Genomic DNA, 15,273 nt, shown 5'->3' with positions numbered 1-15,273 from the left:
TTTTAAAAATTAGAATGTTACATTTATTTAACACAACCGAATTTAGTGTGGAAAAGTGAAACAAATACAACAGCATTTATACAGTATATCAAAGGGGCAGCCTTTAAAAACCATGCGGTGGGGATACACCTGGTTGAATGAAAAAGCTTGTGTGACGTACGTAAGTACTGTAACCAAGTATTTGGCAAAGATTCATTTTTTTCTATTTCCAGGCTTTTAAAGTAGACACAGAATAGCTTAGAATAAAGCTGACTCTAAGAGCACACAAAAACTGAACACAAACAGACTAAATTTAGCAATCCCGAGATAAGAGAGAAGACGCTGATCATCCGGTGGTTGCTGTCCAGGGTGGTAGTCAGTCTCAGCGGGTGTCCCTGTGCTGCACAAGGTGCCGGGGTGGAGACCACCTGGCCCACCCGTGTTGCAGCCTGGATTCTACATGTCACGTCACAAAGAACCGGCGGCACAGTGAGAGCTGAGGGGCGTCTGTAGTAGACGGGCGCATCCACTTAAATAGGGTCTACGACAGGGGGTTAAGGCCACAGCGTTTATTCGGGATAAACCTTCACGTAGTCAGTCCTTTTAATGTCAACGGTATTCGCTCTTTCAAAATACAGTGTTTAACTCAATCAAGGTTGCAGATAATGTGTTCAAATACTACATACATCATGGATACGTTAAAATTTATACTTAAATATTTATAATGTCCGAAGGAAGATTACCACCAAATTATGAATAGGTATTAATCAGTGACGGGCGTCTTACTTTCTCCCGTAAGTATGATTACGGGAGAGCGTGGTCTTAGTGTCTTTATTTTACTGAGTTAGGAACGTGGCGTTTACAGAAGAAGCGACAGAAGCGGTGCAGCCACCCCAAGACCAAGACAGCCGCCTCCGTACGCTGGGCTGCGGACCACACGCATCCCCACTACACGCGAAAGCTGGACGCCAGTTCTTCATCAAAACGTGCCGGTGGACGTTGTCAGGCGCCTTCCAATGTAGATCCTTAACAGAAAAAGGAATTGGTAGTTAACGTGATCTCGCAACTCCCGGGCACGTTTGCACAGCTGAGACGGGGCAGCTGACGCTGGTCCCAGCTTATTTACGTAAGGGGACTGGCTCTCATATACCCTCACTGTGAAAACTGTGTTGTATTCTTCACCACTGTGTATACATTTCAGCATCTAACTTTGAAGAATCCAGTTGTGCTCTAACAGCCATGCAGTGGATACACTCAATACAAGCACAAAGGAGAGGATTCTACCCAACCTGAAATGCTCGTACTCCTGTCGCTGTTTTTTGAACGGACCACACGCTGCTAGAAAGAGTCGCCTGCAGGACAGGTGATATCACCAAGTTTATCGGCACCAACCTCACCAAGACCCCTGCTGAGCAGTGAAGCCCACGCCCCCGGGAGCCCAGAACTGAGGGGCATGGGCATCAGAGGGCTGTCCGGGCAGAGGGGGCTGGGGAGGATGTCTTCAGGAGCCTGCAGCCCAGCACGGGAAGCTTCCTTAGAGCAACTGGTGCGGGTGGATTTTATTATCCTGACCGCTCTGGAGGCTGTTAAGAAGGGCAGACACCCCTGTTGGGGGCTGTGGCTGCAGAAATGCATCTTGACGTGAAGGCCTAAACCTCAACCCGGGGGCCCCCACAGAACCTAACTGCTAGTTCTGGAGAAAGCTCCAGAAATCAGTACCTCCCTGCGTGAGACTGGCAGAATCTGACTCTGAAAAGCACTATGCTGAGAGGGAAGGCCAGGGCAGAACCGAGAGGGAGAGGCGGGGGCCTGGCCCCGCCAGGGAGCCCTCTCCCCAGGCAGGCAGGCAGGCCTGTGCGCTGGGGGTCGGGAGGGACCCTGCTCTCGCCCCCCAGAGCAGGCGGGCTGGCGTCTCCTCTGCCACATCCACGGAGGCTGCGCTGGCACCAGCCCACGTCGGAAGGCCATCTCGACAATCCAGAAGTCCAGTAAGCTGCAGCCACAGGAGCCCATCCATCCGCACCAGGACCAGGGAGACCCCCCCCCACCCGCCCACCTGGTCAGAGGCTGGGGATGAGTCCCCGAGGGCGGCTTCGGGCTCCTCAGCAGCGTCTGGGCTCAGCGTTTCCGTGACCCAGGCTGCCCCTCTGTGTTCCGCACGGTCGTCAGAACTGGCGCCCTCTTCTCTCTCACTGCCGAGTGGACGCCAACAGACGCGCGCAGCCCGAGTTACTGGCACTGCCCCCCGCAGCCACCCCGCAAGGAGTGAGGCTGATCCGCACCTGCGTGCAGCGGTCCAGGTCAAGCAGCCAGACGAGCGCCCCTGCGCGTGAACCCAGCCTCTGCTGCCGGACACTCGGGGCAGCGCTGCCCCGGCTCACGGCTCTGGGCTCTGTTTCTTGACCGGGACGGGCTCTGTTTCACACGCCCACGTCGCCCGTGCTTCTAAGACCTAGGAGGACCCCGCGCTGTGCCACCCACACGGCGAGTCACTTACCCCAACCCGACAGCCAGCAGATGGGACAGCAGGAGAGACGGCAGGAACACTTTGAGAAACTCTGCAGAGAAGATGCCCCCCTGCTTCATGGCACTCGTGTTCCGCATGCTGAGCGTGGGCGCGCGCTTCGGGCGCTTGAAGAGGAGGAACTCCCTGGGGGAGGGGTGCTGGTCAGCGGGGGCGTGCGGGCCGGCAGGGCCGAGGCAGGCCCCCAGTGCAGACACACTCACTTGGTCGGGGGCACGTTCTCCGGCCGGCTGGACCAATCCCAAATCCAGTCTGAGTTTTTCTTCAGGATGCTTTCGACTTCCCGCCTCCTCTCCACGTAGTCTTCCTCAGACTGCGGCAGAGCGAACGGTGAAAGCAAAAGCCAGGCTGCTGCACCCGCAGCACCGCTCACCTCCCACCCGAGCCTCGGACCAGCCCCGGGGGGAGGCGAGGGCCGCACCACCCCGCTCTCCTCCCTCCTCCACACGCGTCGCCGGGCTGAAGGCCCGACTCAGACTCAAAGAGCTGCAGACGCTGCCCCAAGGAGGCGACGCCAAATGCGGACAGATGTCCAGAGATGAAAAAGGAAACCGTCTAAAACGGCCCAAACCAGGGATGTGCCTGAGCAAGCAGGACACTGCACGGCAGGGAAAGCGAGACACGCTTTCATGTTACATGGGAGAGAAAAAACCCAAAAACTTACGTGTGCCCCTGATCGCAGCTACATTTTTTGAAGTATGTAATACACTCATTAAAGAGCTTGTAAAAGCTGGATTATAGGTGTTCTCCCCTACTTCTATGCATTTGAAAAACTCTGTACCTGATCATCTAATTCCTCCTTAAAATCAGGGGGGGAAAAATCGGTTCAAGTTTTGGAAATGCTCCAAAACACGGTACCAAAACCAACCAAAAATGCCCGGGTGCACCAAAGCTGGGGGTGGACCCCGCGTGTCTGGGGGCAGGCCAGGTGCCACCCCCGAGGAAGCCTGAGCACCAAGGACTCCTGGTTTCCTTGGTGAGGGAGGCCTTAAGGGGAGACCAGCACGGCCGGGGGGGACCAATGGTACTGACCGAGCCCACGGTTCCTGAGAGCTTCCACAGCGAGTCGGGGACCCACGGGTCCCTAAAATACACTCCCCAGGCATCACGACCAGAAAGGACCTGGCAAGGCCGCACTGGCCCCGGCCCAACCGAGGCCACCAGAGAAGCAGCCCACAGGGCCCCAGGCTCTCTCCCACCCACACACTGCCCAGCAGACAGACCCGCCGCCTGGCTCCCAGCTCCCCTCCCCCTGGCCACTCCCAGTGTCTCCCTGGACGGCGTGTGAGGGCAGAGGCGCCCAGGCCGCACGGCCTACCCAACCTAAGCCCCTGCCACGTCCGGTCCAGCGTGAAGTGCGGGGCGTGCCCCCACCACTACTTCTGAGGGCTGGATTCCTCAGAACTTTGTATAAACAGATCGCAAATGTGTGCACGTGCACACCTTACCTGGGAGCTGTTCTTTTCTCCAAGGCTATGTGTGTCTGTCTCAGAAGCTCTGTTCGTATCTTGTGGGGTCTGTGAGCGAGGTGGGCTTGGGGAAAACACAACGTGTTGACCTTCCTTCCACCAGGACAAGCAAAACCCCACAGGCAGGGGCCAGCCTCCGGGGCCGGGAGGACGTGCTCCCGCCAGCACCTGGGCCAGACCAGGGCCAAAGCGTCCCTCCACCTCCTCGGCTGAGCTCTGATGCCCCGCAGTCCACAAGCAGAAGCCAGGGCCCAGCACCACACACACAGGCCCCAGTCGCTTCCTCCCACCTAAGGGCAAAGGGCCAGCTGTCTCGGGAGGGCTGGGCTGAGGCCAGGCGGGCGTTTGCAACCCTGCCTGCTCCTACCTGGCCTGCCAGCGCTGTGATACACATGTTTATGCCCACCTGTCACAGTGAGAGCTCCTGGAGCTGCTCCGTCCAGATTCATGCTGGGCATCCAGCAGGATTTTTTCCATGTCGCCATTATAAATAGAAACAGAGTCTGGAACACTGCTCCCGTTCCCGTTATTGCCAAAGTGTAATTCTACCCAGGAGCCTGATGGGGATAAAAAAAGGACATGGTTGCAATTTTCCACCCACTCTGGAGTCTGGTCCTAACAAATAACCAGCTCGCGCCCCCATTCCCAAGACGCGCCGGGGACTCGCAAGGAACCGTCACCTTGAATCACGCTGCAACGCCCTTGAGGCCCATCTCTGGCACCTGCATTACAGTGAGCCTCCCCAGGGACCCTTGGGAGCCAGGGCAGTGCACCCGCTGCCACTCCCAGACTACCTGCTCAGTCAGCAGGATCCCAGTGACCAGGACACCCTCCTGCACTCAGCTCTTAGAAAGCAAAGGGTGTCAGCAAGAGCCTTAGGGATTTACACACTAAGGAAAGCCTTACAACCTATTTACACATTCCAGCGCCACGTTCTGACCCCGAGGTCCCACAGGATTCATTACCGATTACTGCTCTGTATCTTACATCAGATGAATACAACAAAGGTAACTAAACCTGATTAACCAGAGCAAGCAAACCATCCCAAGTGCTCATCTAGCCAAGTCTTTACAGCAAGTAAACTCAGCATTCTTTAACTTGAACTGAAAACTGACGTGTTATGTATCCACCCAGATGTCATCAGAACAGAGAACTCCTTAGCGCCAAGGTCATCTGCTTACCAAAATGTAGCACAAAGCAGCTACCACCCCCAGGTCCTACGGGACAGCATTCGAAGCTTAGCTTTGTCTCTCCAGCCCCACGACTTGAGAGCTGACTTGATGAATTCCCCAAGGCAGCCAACAGCTGACCTGGCGGGCACTCTGCTGCACCAGCCGTGCTGGGCTCCGGAATCGGGAGGGACCGGGGAGAGCCCCTCCAGGGGCACCCGTGAGGGGAGGTGTCCCCAGTCCGGGCACAGCCGAGGTCCAGGTGGGTACAGGCAGGGGAGGAGGTGCTGTCGCGCTCGGCTGTGTGTGTTTTGGGGCTTGACAGGTGGAAGAGCTGGAAGATGAGATCAACCTTGGCAATTCCCCCAGGAGGACAGGTGTGAACCCTAGAGAGGTCCTGAAGGGGTAAAGCACAAGTTCTGTGCGGCGGGGGCTGAGACACCCACAGGTGTGCAGACAAGGCAGGCGGTCAGGGCCCTGAAGCAACACCTGGGGGCTTGGACCAGAGGGGGGCCCCCATCCTGTTGCTGCTGTGCGGTGGACCAAGGCTGGCTTCCAGCGTTTCACGGTGTCCACAGGCCCTCACTTCTGAACCCACACCTAGGAGCAGGGTTCCAGGGTGGAAGAGTTCTAGGTGTACGTTTCATGTATTGCAACGCCACTGCTTTCCGATGCAGCCGAAGCAACGTGAGCATTTTTGTTGCCTCACACTTGGCATCCGTCTTTAAATATAGCCATTCTGTGGGTGTGTGGTGGTAGGTCATATGGTTTATTCTGCACTTCTCTGATTTCTACTGAGGGTGAACGTCTCTTCACTTGCTTACTGGCCGTGTGGAGAGCATCTCTGTTGAAATCTGCTCCTCTTTCCAACTGAGCGGTCCACCTTTCTCCATCTAGCTCGATATTCAAGACACAAGCTTTTCTTTTTTGGCCGCGCCGCGAGACTTGCAGGATTGAACCAGGGCCCCGGTGAAAGCGTCGAGTCCTAACCACTGGACCGCCAGGGAACTCCCGACACAAGCCTCTCTTCATCTGAATGTGCTGCAGGTAACTTTCACTGTGGAAAGGCAGCCTTTCCACTCAAGCCTTCTGCTGAACGTCAAAGTTCTTGCTTTCAATTCACTCTTCCACTGCCAGGCTCCGTTCACTGGCAAGACTGCCTCTGCGGTCCCCTCTGCCCCGTCCTGCTTCCCAGCTGGCCACGCGCACAGGTCTCCTGGGCCCAGGACAGTTCCTCTGTGTGTGTCGTGGGTCCAGACCTCTCCAGGGTGGGTGCAGGACGGGGAGCACCAAGGCAGACGGGACTGAACACCCCGCCCGAGGCTGGTAGTCACTGTACGGCTACTGCAGGAACCATGACCCAGAGCTGCTGCTCCGCACTGAAACCAGGGCCCCAGGGGCACCACAAAGCACCACCCATTCGGGGCCCGGATCCCTACACGTCACCCCCTCCCCTGAGAGCCCGGGCCTGCCCTCAACAGGCAGCAGCAGACTTGCTGCAGAATAGGTCACATTCATCAGAAGAAAGCAAATCAAGGGTCCAGGAATAAAACGTAAACATACAGTTTATACCACATCCAGCCTCCCACTTGGCTGCTAACAAAATGACCACCAGCAGTTTTCAGATGTTAATACGCTTCTCACTTTAGCCTCTCAAGTTACTTCACGTTGGCCTGGCCCGCACAAGGCAGTCCAGGGTCTGTCTGGGAGCCCAGGGCTCCCTGGACAGAAGCCAGGGCCACTCAGCCTCTGCAGGTCAGCAGAGGCTACAAGGACTCCATGCCATTCCTGAGACAGCCTGTCTTGACTGGGGACCCTATTCCCACCTACTCTGGTGGCTCTGCAGGGGTTAGGAAAATCCTGAAGCAAACCATAAGAGGCTCCACCGTGCGATTCCTTCACTAGCCCTCCTTCCTTCCCAGGAGCAAGGTGACATTCGGCCCGGCAGCTCTGGCCCCCCACTGGCATGGATCAGGACCACGGCGCCCTGCTCTGGGCACAGTTCCATTTTTCTAGGTTCTAAGTCAGGTCCTGGGCTTGGCTGCCCAGATCACTTTTACTTACGGTGTCTGACATAAATGGAGTTTGAGGTGCAATGTCTTCTCTGACACCACTTCTGACATGAAATTGGGGTGGGGGGAGGCCTACACCAATAAGCGATTTCCAGCACCGCCCGGCTGTCCAACAGTTCAGTTTTGACACTACCTGGAGTTAGTGTCAGATCCCACAAGTTAAAGATCTCAGTCCCCCAAGACTGTCCCCACATCAGACAGCCTCAAATGCCTGGTAGACCAAGAATTCAGGGGTTCCGACAACCCCCTCTCTCTTCAACAATTCACTAGAACTCACAGGACTCGGGGAAATACTTTGCTTACACTTCCCCAGTCTCAGAAGGATTACAGCTCAGGAACAGCCAGGTGCACAGGGCAGGGTATTGGGGGGGCGGGAGTGGAAGGGGACAGTTTCCATACCCTCTCCCAGGACCTCAGTGCGTTCAGCAACCTTTTTCAAAGCTTTTGATAACCCAACCTGTAGCCCCTCCCGGCGGCGGTGGCAAGTGTGTGCCAAGTTCCCAGCCTCGTGCTCTGATGCGCTTTCCCGTCCCCACCGGAGGCCACCTAGGGCTCGGGAGTCACCTCGTTAGCAGAGACTCGAGCGCCTCCCACAGGGGTTCCTCATACATGACAACCCCTCCCAGGAAATTCCAAGGGTTTTGAGAGCTGAGCTCTGTCTGGGTCAGGATGTCTGGGTCAGGAGCCAGGGACAAAGATAAAATATATTTTTCAAATTGAGATACAATGGACATATAACATTATCCGTTTCAGGTGTATGTACATTATACCTCAAGGGCCAACTCAAAACTCCATGGAGACAAATATATATGCTTTTTAGAATCATCTCATAGAAAGTCTCAAGCATCCTTCAGAAAAAAATCCCATTCTGGGGTGTCTACAGCCAAAGCTTTGGGTCCAAAAGCTTTATTCTAAGAAATGATTTACTAAAGGACAACAGTTTTATTATTAACCTGCAGCAACTGGGTAGGGAAAGCCGCTTCCTGGAAAATGAAGACAAGGTGTGCCATTAATCCACTTGCATCTGCAATTAAGATCACTCACCTTTCTAAGCAAGAAAGACAGGATTCAGGCTGCTGAAGGGTAACCTTATAACACTTCCTCAGAACCCCAAATAACCTAACAGATAATTGGTGTAATTAGGCCTCAGAAAAAAAAACAGGTGGTGAAGCTGCTGATCCAGGCAAGCTTCACCCTGATTCAGGTCCCTGCCCACAAAGACCTGTAATTTACGCTAACAAGACACAGGGCACGAAAACAAGGCAGATGAGACGCACGGAAAGCCTAGGCTACCAATATTACATCATCACAGAAAGAAAACCGACAGGCCTTAGAGTTAACCCATTTCTTTTTTCTTTTTTTTTTTTTTAATCTCCTGTGACCTCCACGATCCTTGGTCCCAAAGAAACTAAAGACCATGTTTTGACTTTGATGACTTGTGGGCCCCAAGATTTGTAACTCAAAATGTCATCACATCTTAGAGCCCTAGAGAGGCTATAGGAATTACCTAAACACATAGCTACTTACTGGGTAAGCCATAGGGGCCATTTAATTCAGCTAAACTCAACTGCTGTTAACTGAGTGCAAGCTAGGAACACATGCAGCAGTGTTAACCGTAGTTCACTGAGCCACTGCTTGGTTAGTTGGGTGGCGGAAGATTCCAGCTGTCTCTGATTTACCCAGCTTGAACACAGAGACACGACAGCTGTACTTGTTCGACCTGTGGCAGGAACCCTCACTCCATCAAGGAACTCTAATATAGCACCCACACTGTTCATCCTCAATATTCTGCGCAAAGCTTCTCAAAGTTCCTGCCGCCACTGCGGGGCCCCAGGCCCTCCTACATCCCGGGGCAAACACTCCCCTCCAGCCCCAGCTGGCAGAGGCTCCACACCCTAGTCCGGGGTAGCAGGTCTCAGCCCTGGCTATGGAGGACCACCTGTGCTGCTTTCCCCCCGTTCTCCAGAAGTCTAACCCAGCGGCCTGAAAATCCCGATTGGGAATGCTGCAATGGAACCCTGGTACATTTATTTTGAAAAAGCCGTAACGGTGATGTCGGGCAGCCGGGGTTGAAAACTACTAGGGGACCGACCTACACGACTATGGGATTAATGAGGTGGTGGAATCCCTGAGGAGAGCCCTGGGGCAGAAACTACCACCCTCATCAGAAGGCTTCTTCCCTGGGAGAGGTGGGATTCAAGAAATTACTGTTCTGGGCTTCCCTGGTGGCGCAGTGGTTGAGAGTCCGCCTGCCGATGCAGGGGACGCGGGTTCGTGCCCCGGTCTGGGAAGATCCCACATGTCGCAGAGCGGCTGGGCCCGTGAGCCATGGCCGCTGAGCCTGCGCGTCCGGAGCCTGTGCTCCGCAACGGGAGAGGCCACAACAGTGAGAGGCCCGCGTACCATAAAAAAAAAAAAAAAGAAAGAAAGAAATTACTGTTTGTAAAAGCTTCTCAAGTTAGATGGGACAGGAATGAGAGGCTTGACTGACAAGTGATTTTGAACATAAAGTCCAGCAGGTAAGTCATCCAGGTTCCTGGATCTTAACAGGAGCTGGCAGATCGCACCCACCCTTCTGCCTGTCTAACGTCTTCTGTCACCGACGCGCCTGGCTGCCCTGTTTTTCACTTCACCTCTGGGCCTCACCGTGAACATCTGTGAAAAGTAGAGGCTGGGCCAGGATCCAGATGCCTGAAACCCCTTCTCTCCCAAACTGCATGACCCAAGAACTGCGAATTCTCTTCCTCTTCATATACCTTCAGCCGCGGTGGGTGCCTGGGACAGCGGAACCCTCTGGCTGCAGACAGAGCAGTGCGTGAAGGGGCAGGGGCTGTCTCAGGGTAAACGAGGAGCACCTTACTGCATCGACCCAGCTCAGCAGGGGGTGGGGGGTCTCCTGGGAAGAAAGGTCCACACCCCCTCCCATGATGCTGTGACACGGTATCACAAAACTCCAGCTTCTCCCTGCATGTGCATATTAGGGGTTGTTTATCTGAGGACAAGAGAGGCATATACGACATCTTGCTGCTGGTTAACAGCTTTAACTAGAAGGGACCAGGGGGCGGAGAGGCAACATCAACTTCGCTGTGAGCTCGGGAAACATTTGGTCCGAGGATTCAAGCAAAGGGGAAAAGGTCTGCCATTGTCTGCGGGCTCAGCTACCAAGGCTCTCAGTTCTTTCCGAGGTAAACAAGAGGTAATCAAATCAACACAGAGCAGAGGACAAGTGTCGCCCCGGCCACCAATCCCTGCTCGGATTCGGTTTCCCAGGGCGGCCGAGGCCCCACGTGACTCCTCCCACACCGGGCGGCCGGGGAGCGAGTGCCCCGCAGCACGTACCCCGGAGAGCGCAGCCCGGAGAATCCTCGACACTTTCCACTTAGGGTGTAACTGTCTTTTTATAGAATACACAAAACAGAAAAGTCTTTGAACCCACGAGCTGGCACTCGACATTGCCAATGACTCAGCAGTTCGGTCTCTACCAGTCGAGGACCGAAGATGGAGCCGCTCTGGACACTCCGAACTCTTCCCGACCAATCTGACCCACTAATAAAACAGACTGTGTTAGCAACTAAGTAGTTTGATAACAGGGCTGACTTTAAAAGACAGTTTACAAAACACTCCTTGGATCTTTTGTAAGACAAAGACCCCTTAATCTGTTTCAAAGAAAACAGTCACTGTCGAAATTCAAGGAGCGACTGCAGGATTTTTAAGCTGTGGCTGTAGTTTTAAATTACACAACGCAGTAGACTAAGTCTTGCCCCGTGAAACCTTGTTTTGAGGAATACGAGAAAGTAGTAGCTCAAATCCGGACAGTATAAAGATTTTTAAATCTTAACGAAACTTTAAAATTCACTCTCTAAGGCTTCAGCGGCCCTCTCCAAAACTTATTTACGAGCTCCCGCCGCCACCTGAACTCTTGCTTCAGAGAATAAAGGTCGGCGCCCGGCCCCTCCTCCAACCCGTGGGCCTCGGGCTCCTCACCGGGGCCGGAGGCGGCGGCCCGGGGGCGGCCCCGCGGGGCCAGAGCCGGATGGGTCAAGGCCGCCACCGGCCCCGGCTTCCCGGGAGGGGGCGGGGTGTATGCACCGCGGCCACTGGGCCTCGTGCTCCCCCGCGCAGGTCAACCCCGAGCTGAGCTCCGAACGACCCCCGGACGAGAGAACGTAACTAAGGAAAGGCCGGCCGCGCCCCCGGCCCAGCGTTTTCAGGGCTCTTCCTCTCACGGCGACTCGCCCCGAATCCCGGGACCCCGTCCTCCCCAGCCACTCCGGACCGAGCCGCGGACGGCTCACAACCCGAGTCCACCCGCAAGTCTGGGCGCCTGCTCGCCGGTAGCGGCACCGGCACCGAAACCAGCACCGGGCTGCACCTCGGAAGACCAGGCACCGCGCGGGCTTGGGACGCCGTCGGCGCCTCGGTCGCCCCGACCCGGAGACGGGGGTCCCTCCGCAGGCCCCTCCTCTGCAGGCCGGGCGCCTTTCCCCCGCAGGCCCCCCACACCCAGGCCGGCCCCCGGCCCCCGTTCACCGTGCAGGCTCTCCTCTTGCAGCCCGGGGGTCTCGCTCTGCGACATGGCGGCAGGCCGAGAGCGCTGCGGCCGGCGGGTCTGGGTTGGGGTCGGCGGGCGCCCCAGGAGGGAGAGGGAGCGGGAGCGGCGCAACAGCTAGAGCGCGGTCGACCCGCGGCTCCGAATGACTGACGCTCGCGGCCGGAGCTCCGCGGATAAGCAGAGGCACCGCCTACTGGCCGTGGGGCGGGGCCTGCGCGTGCGCGAGGGCGCGCGGCGCGTGCCGCGCGTGCGACGCGTGCACGGGTCGGGACGCAAGGAGGCGGCCGCGCGTGCGCAGCCCGGCGCGGGGCGGGGCGCGGGCGTCTAGCAGGTGCGCGCGGGACGTGCCGGCACCGCCTGGAAACAGGCGGGGTGGAGGCGGGGCCCGGCGGGGCCCGGCGGGGCCCGGCGGGGTGAGTCGTCTCCGCGACGCTGCCTGAGGCCTGACTGCGCCCCCTCAGACACAGGGCCGGGGAAGGGACGGGGTGGGGCTGACAGTGGGGCTGCGTGTAGAGTCGGGCCCGGGGCTGTGGCCCGCACCCTGCGGCCGGCGGCGAGGCCGCCCCTCACCTGCAGTGCAGCGACCACCTGCTGTAAATTGGACCGGCAGGAAGTCAGACAGTGTCTCTAGCAGCTGGTCCAGCAAACCACACATCAGCCCCTGGAACAATCAGCCCAAGCGGCCAGGACTTGGTCGCTGACTGACAGCTTCCCGGATTGCTGCCCCTGTCTCCCACTCAGTACCAACCAGAGGAAGCCAAATATGACCAACGTTCGGTCCCCCAACCAATCACCACTTCTAGTGGGCCGTCACCCCCTCCACGGCCCCCGCCTCCGTGGGCCCACCTGAGCCCTCCCCCGGGGGGCCGCCCTCCCCCGGGGGGCCCCCCTCCCCCGCCCGCCCTGGGTCTCTGCAAACACGCTCACGTGGGGCTCGCCGCTCAGCAGCTCTGAGTAGGAGCCGCCGCTGTGCTCATTTGGGGTCTTGGTTTCCTTTCTGGATGAGGATGCTCTTGGGAGGGGCGTTGGTTTTCCCAGCTTTCTCTCTGGATGTGGAAGCGCCGGCCTTCCTTTCAGCTGGACCCTCATTCTCACTTGGTCAACGTGCATTTACCAAACGGCGCCCTGTCCCAGCCCTGCGCTAGTGGGTACAGCCGGGGACAACAGCAAGCAGCGTCCCCTCAGAGGACAAACTGCAAAGTCCCCCGGACAATGCACCTCTGCCTTGGTGCCTCTCCCAGCACCTCGGTCCCCCTCACCCAGGAAGCTGCCCATATGGAGCCTTCCAGCCCATGAACACCGTGTGTTTCTCTGTTATTTAGGTCTTCTTTGATTTTTCTCAGCAATATCTTGTAGTTTTCGGTGTACAGGGCTTGCACATCTTGGGTCAGATGTATCCCTAAGTGTTCATATCTTTATGTTACTGTGATTACTATGGTTATATTTCATTTGGTTGCTCACTGATAACGTATAGAAATGTACTGGATTTGGGGTACTGTCGCATCCTGCAACCTGCTAAGCTCACTGAAACTTATAGATTTTCCAAGTCCTCTGAAGTGTCTGTAGGCAATTGCCTGAAAGTGTTTAAATGGAAATGTTTCTCACTGCACCTGGTTTTCCCTCCCCGTGTGGAGCCCTCTACAACTCCCAGCGAGTTCCAGCACTCGGACAACCCCATGCGAGAGAGGCCTTAGGCCTAGACTTTGGACAGCATCACTGTAAACGTAATGGTTTGCACAGCCCAGAGCAAAGCTCCACAGCATCGAAGGGATGCGAGTAGGAGGAGGTGATGGCAGAAGGGGGTGGGGAGAAACTGTTCACAGGCAGGTCGATTTTAGGAAAAGTTTAGGACAATTTATTTCAAACTATCCTGCCTCTCCCTCCTTGAAAAGTCTTCCCGTGTACCCAGGTGCGCCCCAGCTTGAGACCACCCTGCTGACGAAGCCCTTTTCGTGCTGGCAGTGGTGGAGAGGGGGAGCAGAAGGTGGACAGGGCAGGTCTCCCCACTCACGCACCCTGACGAGGTTGGGAGGCTGGAGGCGGAGGGGAAGGGCAACGCTGAGGCTCTGTTCTGCCACCTAGGGGAGCAGACACCAGGAGGCGCTGTCTAAAGTTTATAGAACCAGAAATAGATACTTCGGTATATTATTTTTCAAAAGACCTAAATAGAAAACATGTTTAGTTCCAATATCAAAACTAGGGATAAATCGATAGGGAAATGAGCTAATCTCTTATTTTTCATGAGGGAGTCAGTAGATGCTGTCCTCACTTGAAAAAGGAGTTATTCACATCTATTTTTCAAAGCTATGTTGGTCATTACCTGAAGAACTGGAAGCAGAAGTGGTTAAAAATGGCTGCTTCTCGGGAGTGAGATAAGACATCTCCACTTTTCATTTTATGACCTGTATTATTTTGATTTTTTTGTCTGGGTGTATATTATTTTGATTTTAAAATATTCACTGAAGCCATAGTGAGGAGGGGGTGTTGAAAAGACACGGGGGCCAGCTGGAGCTCTGTGAGCAATGGCGTGGCAGTGGGTTATCACCCAAAGAATGAAATTCCCACGTCCATGTTAAAGCAGATAAATGATTGAATAAGCAAGTAAACGAGGGAAAAGAGACAAATCTCCCACACAGAAAAATCCCAAGTAAGTGACATAGATGTTGTGCCCCCAGGAGGGTAGCACGACTCCCCCTAAGTGTGGGCCGTGCAGAGTGACTTCCTCCTGAAGAGCACAGTGTGGACAGGGAAGGAGCCACTGGACAGTGAAGTCACCTGACAGACACGGCCTTGGCCAGGTGGTCAAGGTCAACATCAGCAGAAACGTGTCGTGTTGAGAGTACGTACCCCTGATAGGACGTAATTAGAAGGACACTCCGTGTCTTCCCTCTAGAAACACATCACCCCAGTTCAGCCACCAGACAAACCTGAGACGATGCCCAGCAGAGGGACATTCTACAAACTCCCCGCTCCTCCAGTCGTCAAGTCATCAAAACTACAGAAACACCAGGAAACCGTCACAGCCAAGAGGAGCCAAGGGGGACTCGAGACTAAATGAAATGTGGTGCCCAGGGTCGCCTCCTGGGGCAGAAAAAGGATTTCAGGTAAACACGAAGAAGATAAGAATAAAACACACACTTTAATAATAATGCATCAGTATTGGGACTTCCCTGGTGATGCAGTGGTTAAGAATCCGCCTGCCAACGCAGGGGTCACGGGTTCGAGCCCTGGTCCGGGAAGATCCCACAGGCTGCGGAGCAACTAAGCCCGTGCGCCACAACTACTGAGCCGGCGCTCTAGAGACCACGTGCCACAACTACTGAGCCTGCGCTCTAGAGCCCGCGAGCCACAGCTACCGAGCCCGTGCACCTAGAGCCCGTGCTCCGCAACAAGAGAAGCCACCGCAATGAGAAGCCGGCACACAGCGACAAAGAGTAGCCCCCACTCGCCGCAACTAGAGAAAGCCCGCACGCAGCAATGAAGACCCAACGCAGACAGAAATAAATAA

At 55.7% G+C, this 15,273-nt stretch overlaps 1 protein-coding gene across 1 annotated transcript; it reads right to left on the bottom strand.

Annotated features, from left to right (window-relative positions):
• BNIP3 (BCL2 interacting protein 3) lies at positions 1-11,927 on the bottom strand. Its single transcript, XM_060098400.1, has 6 exons — positions 11,744-11,927; positions 4,379-4,529; positions 3,952-4,036; positions 2,707-2,816; positions 2,477-2,629; positions 1-1,004 (listed from the first exon to the last, which is right to left on the bottom strand). The coding sequence occupies exons 1-6, from the start codon at positions 11,787-11,789 to the stop codon at positions 959-961; spliced, it is 591 nt and encodes a 196-aa protein (XP_059954383.1). The 5' UTR covers positions 11,790-11,927; the 3' UTR covers positions 1-958.
• Between the last annotated feature and the right edge of the window lie 3,346 nt (positions 11,928-15,273).

Source organism: Mesoplodon densirostris, chromosome 1 (genome assembly GCF_025265405.1).
Source record: "Mesoplodon densirostris isolate mMesDen1 chromosome 1, mMesDen1 primary haplotype, whole genome shotgun sequence".
In the NCBI taxonomy this organism is placed as follows: domain Eukaryota; kingdom Metazoa; phylum Chordata; class Mammalia; order Artiodactyla; family Ziphiidae; genus Mesoplodon; species Mesoplodon densirostris.
This window is presented reverse-complemented; position numbering and strand designations above follow the sequence as displayed.

What these genes read in the sequence shown, in the direction of transcription:
- BNIP3 (XM_060098400.1), bottom strand. Translation starts at nt 11,789, where the DNA reads ATGTCGCAGAGCGAGACCCCCGGGCTGCAAGAGGAGAGCCTGCACG. An exon ending in GCAAGAGGAGAGCCTGCACG is followed by an intron (nt 4,530 to 11,743) that starts GTGAACGGGGGC and finishes TATCCCCATCAG; the next exon opens with GCTCCTGGGTAGAATTACAC. An exon ending in GAGAACGTGCCCCCGACCAA is followed by an intron (nt 2,630 to 2,706) that starts GTGAGTGTGTCT and finishes CCCCTCCCCCAG; the next exon opens with GGAGTTCCTCCTCTTCAAGC.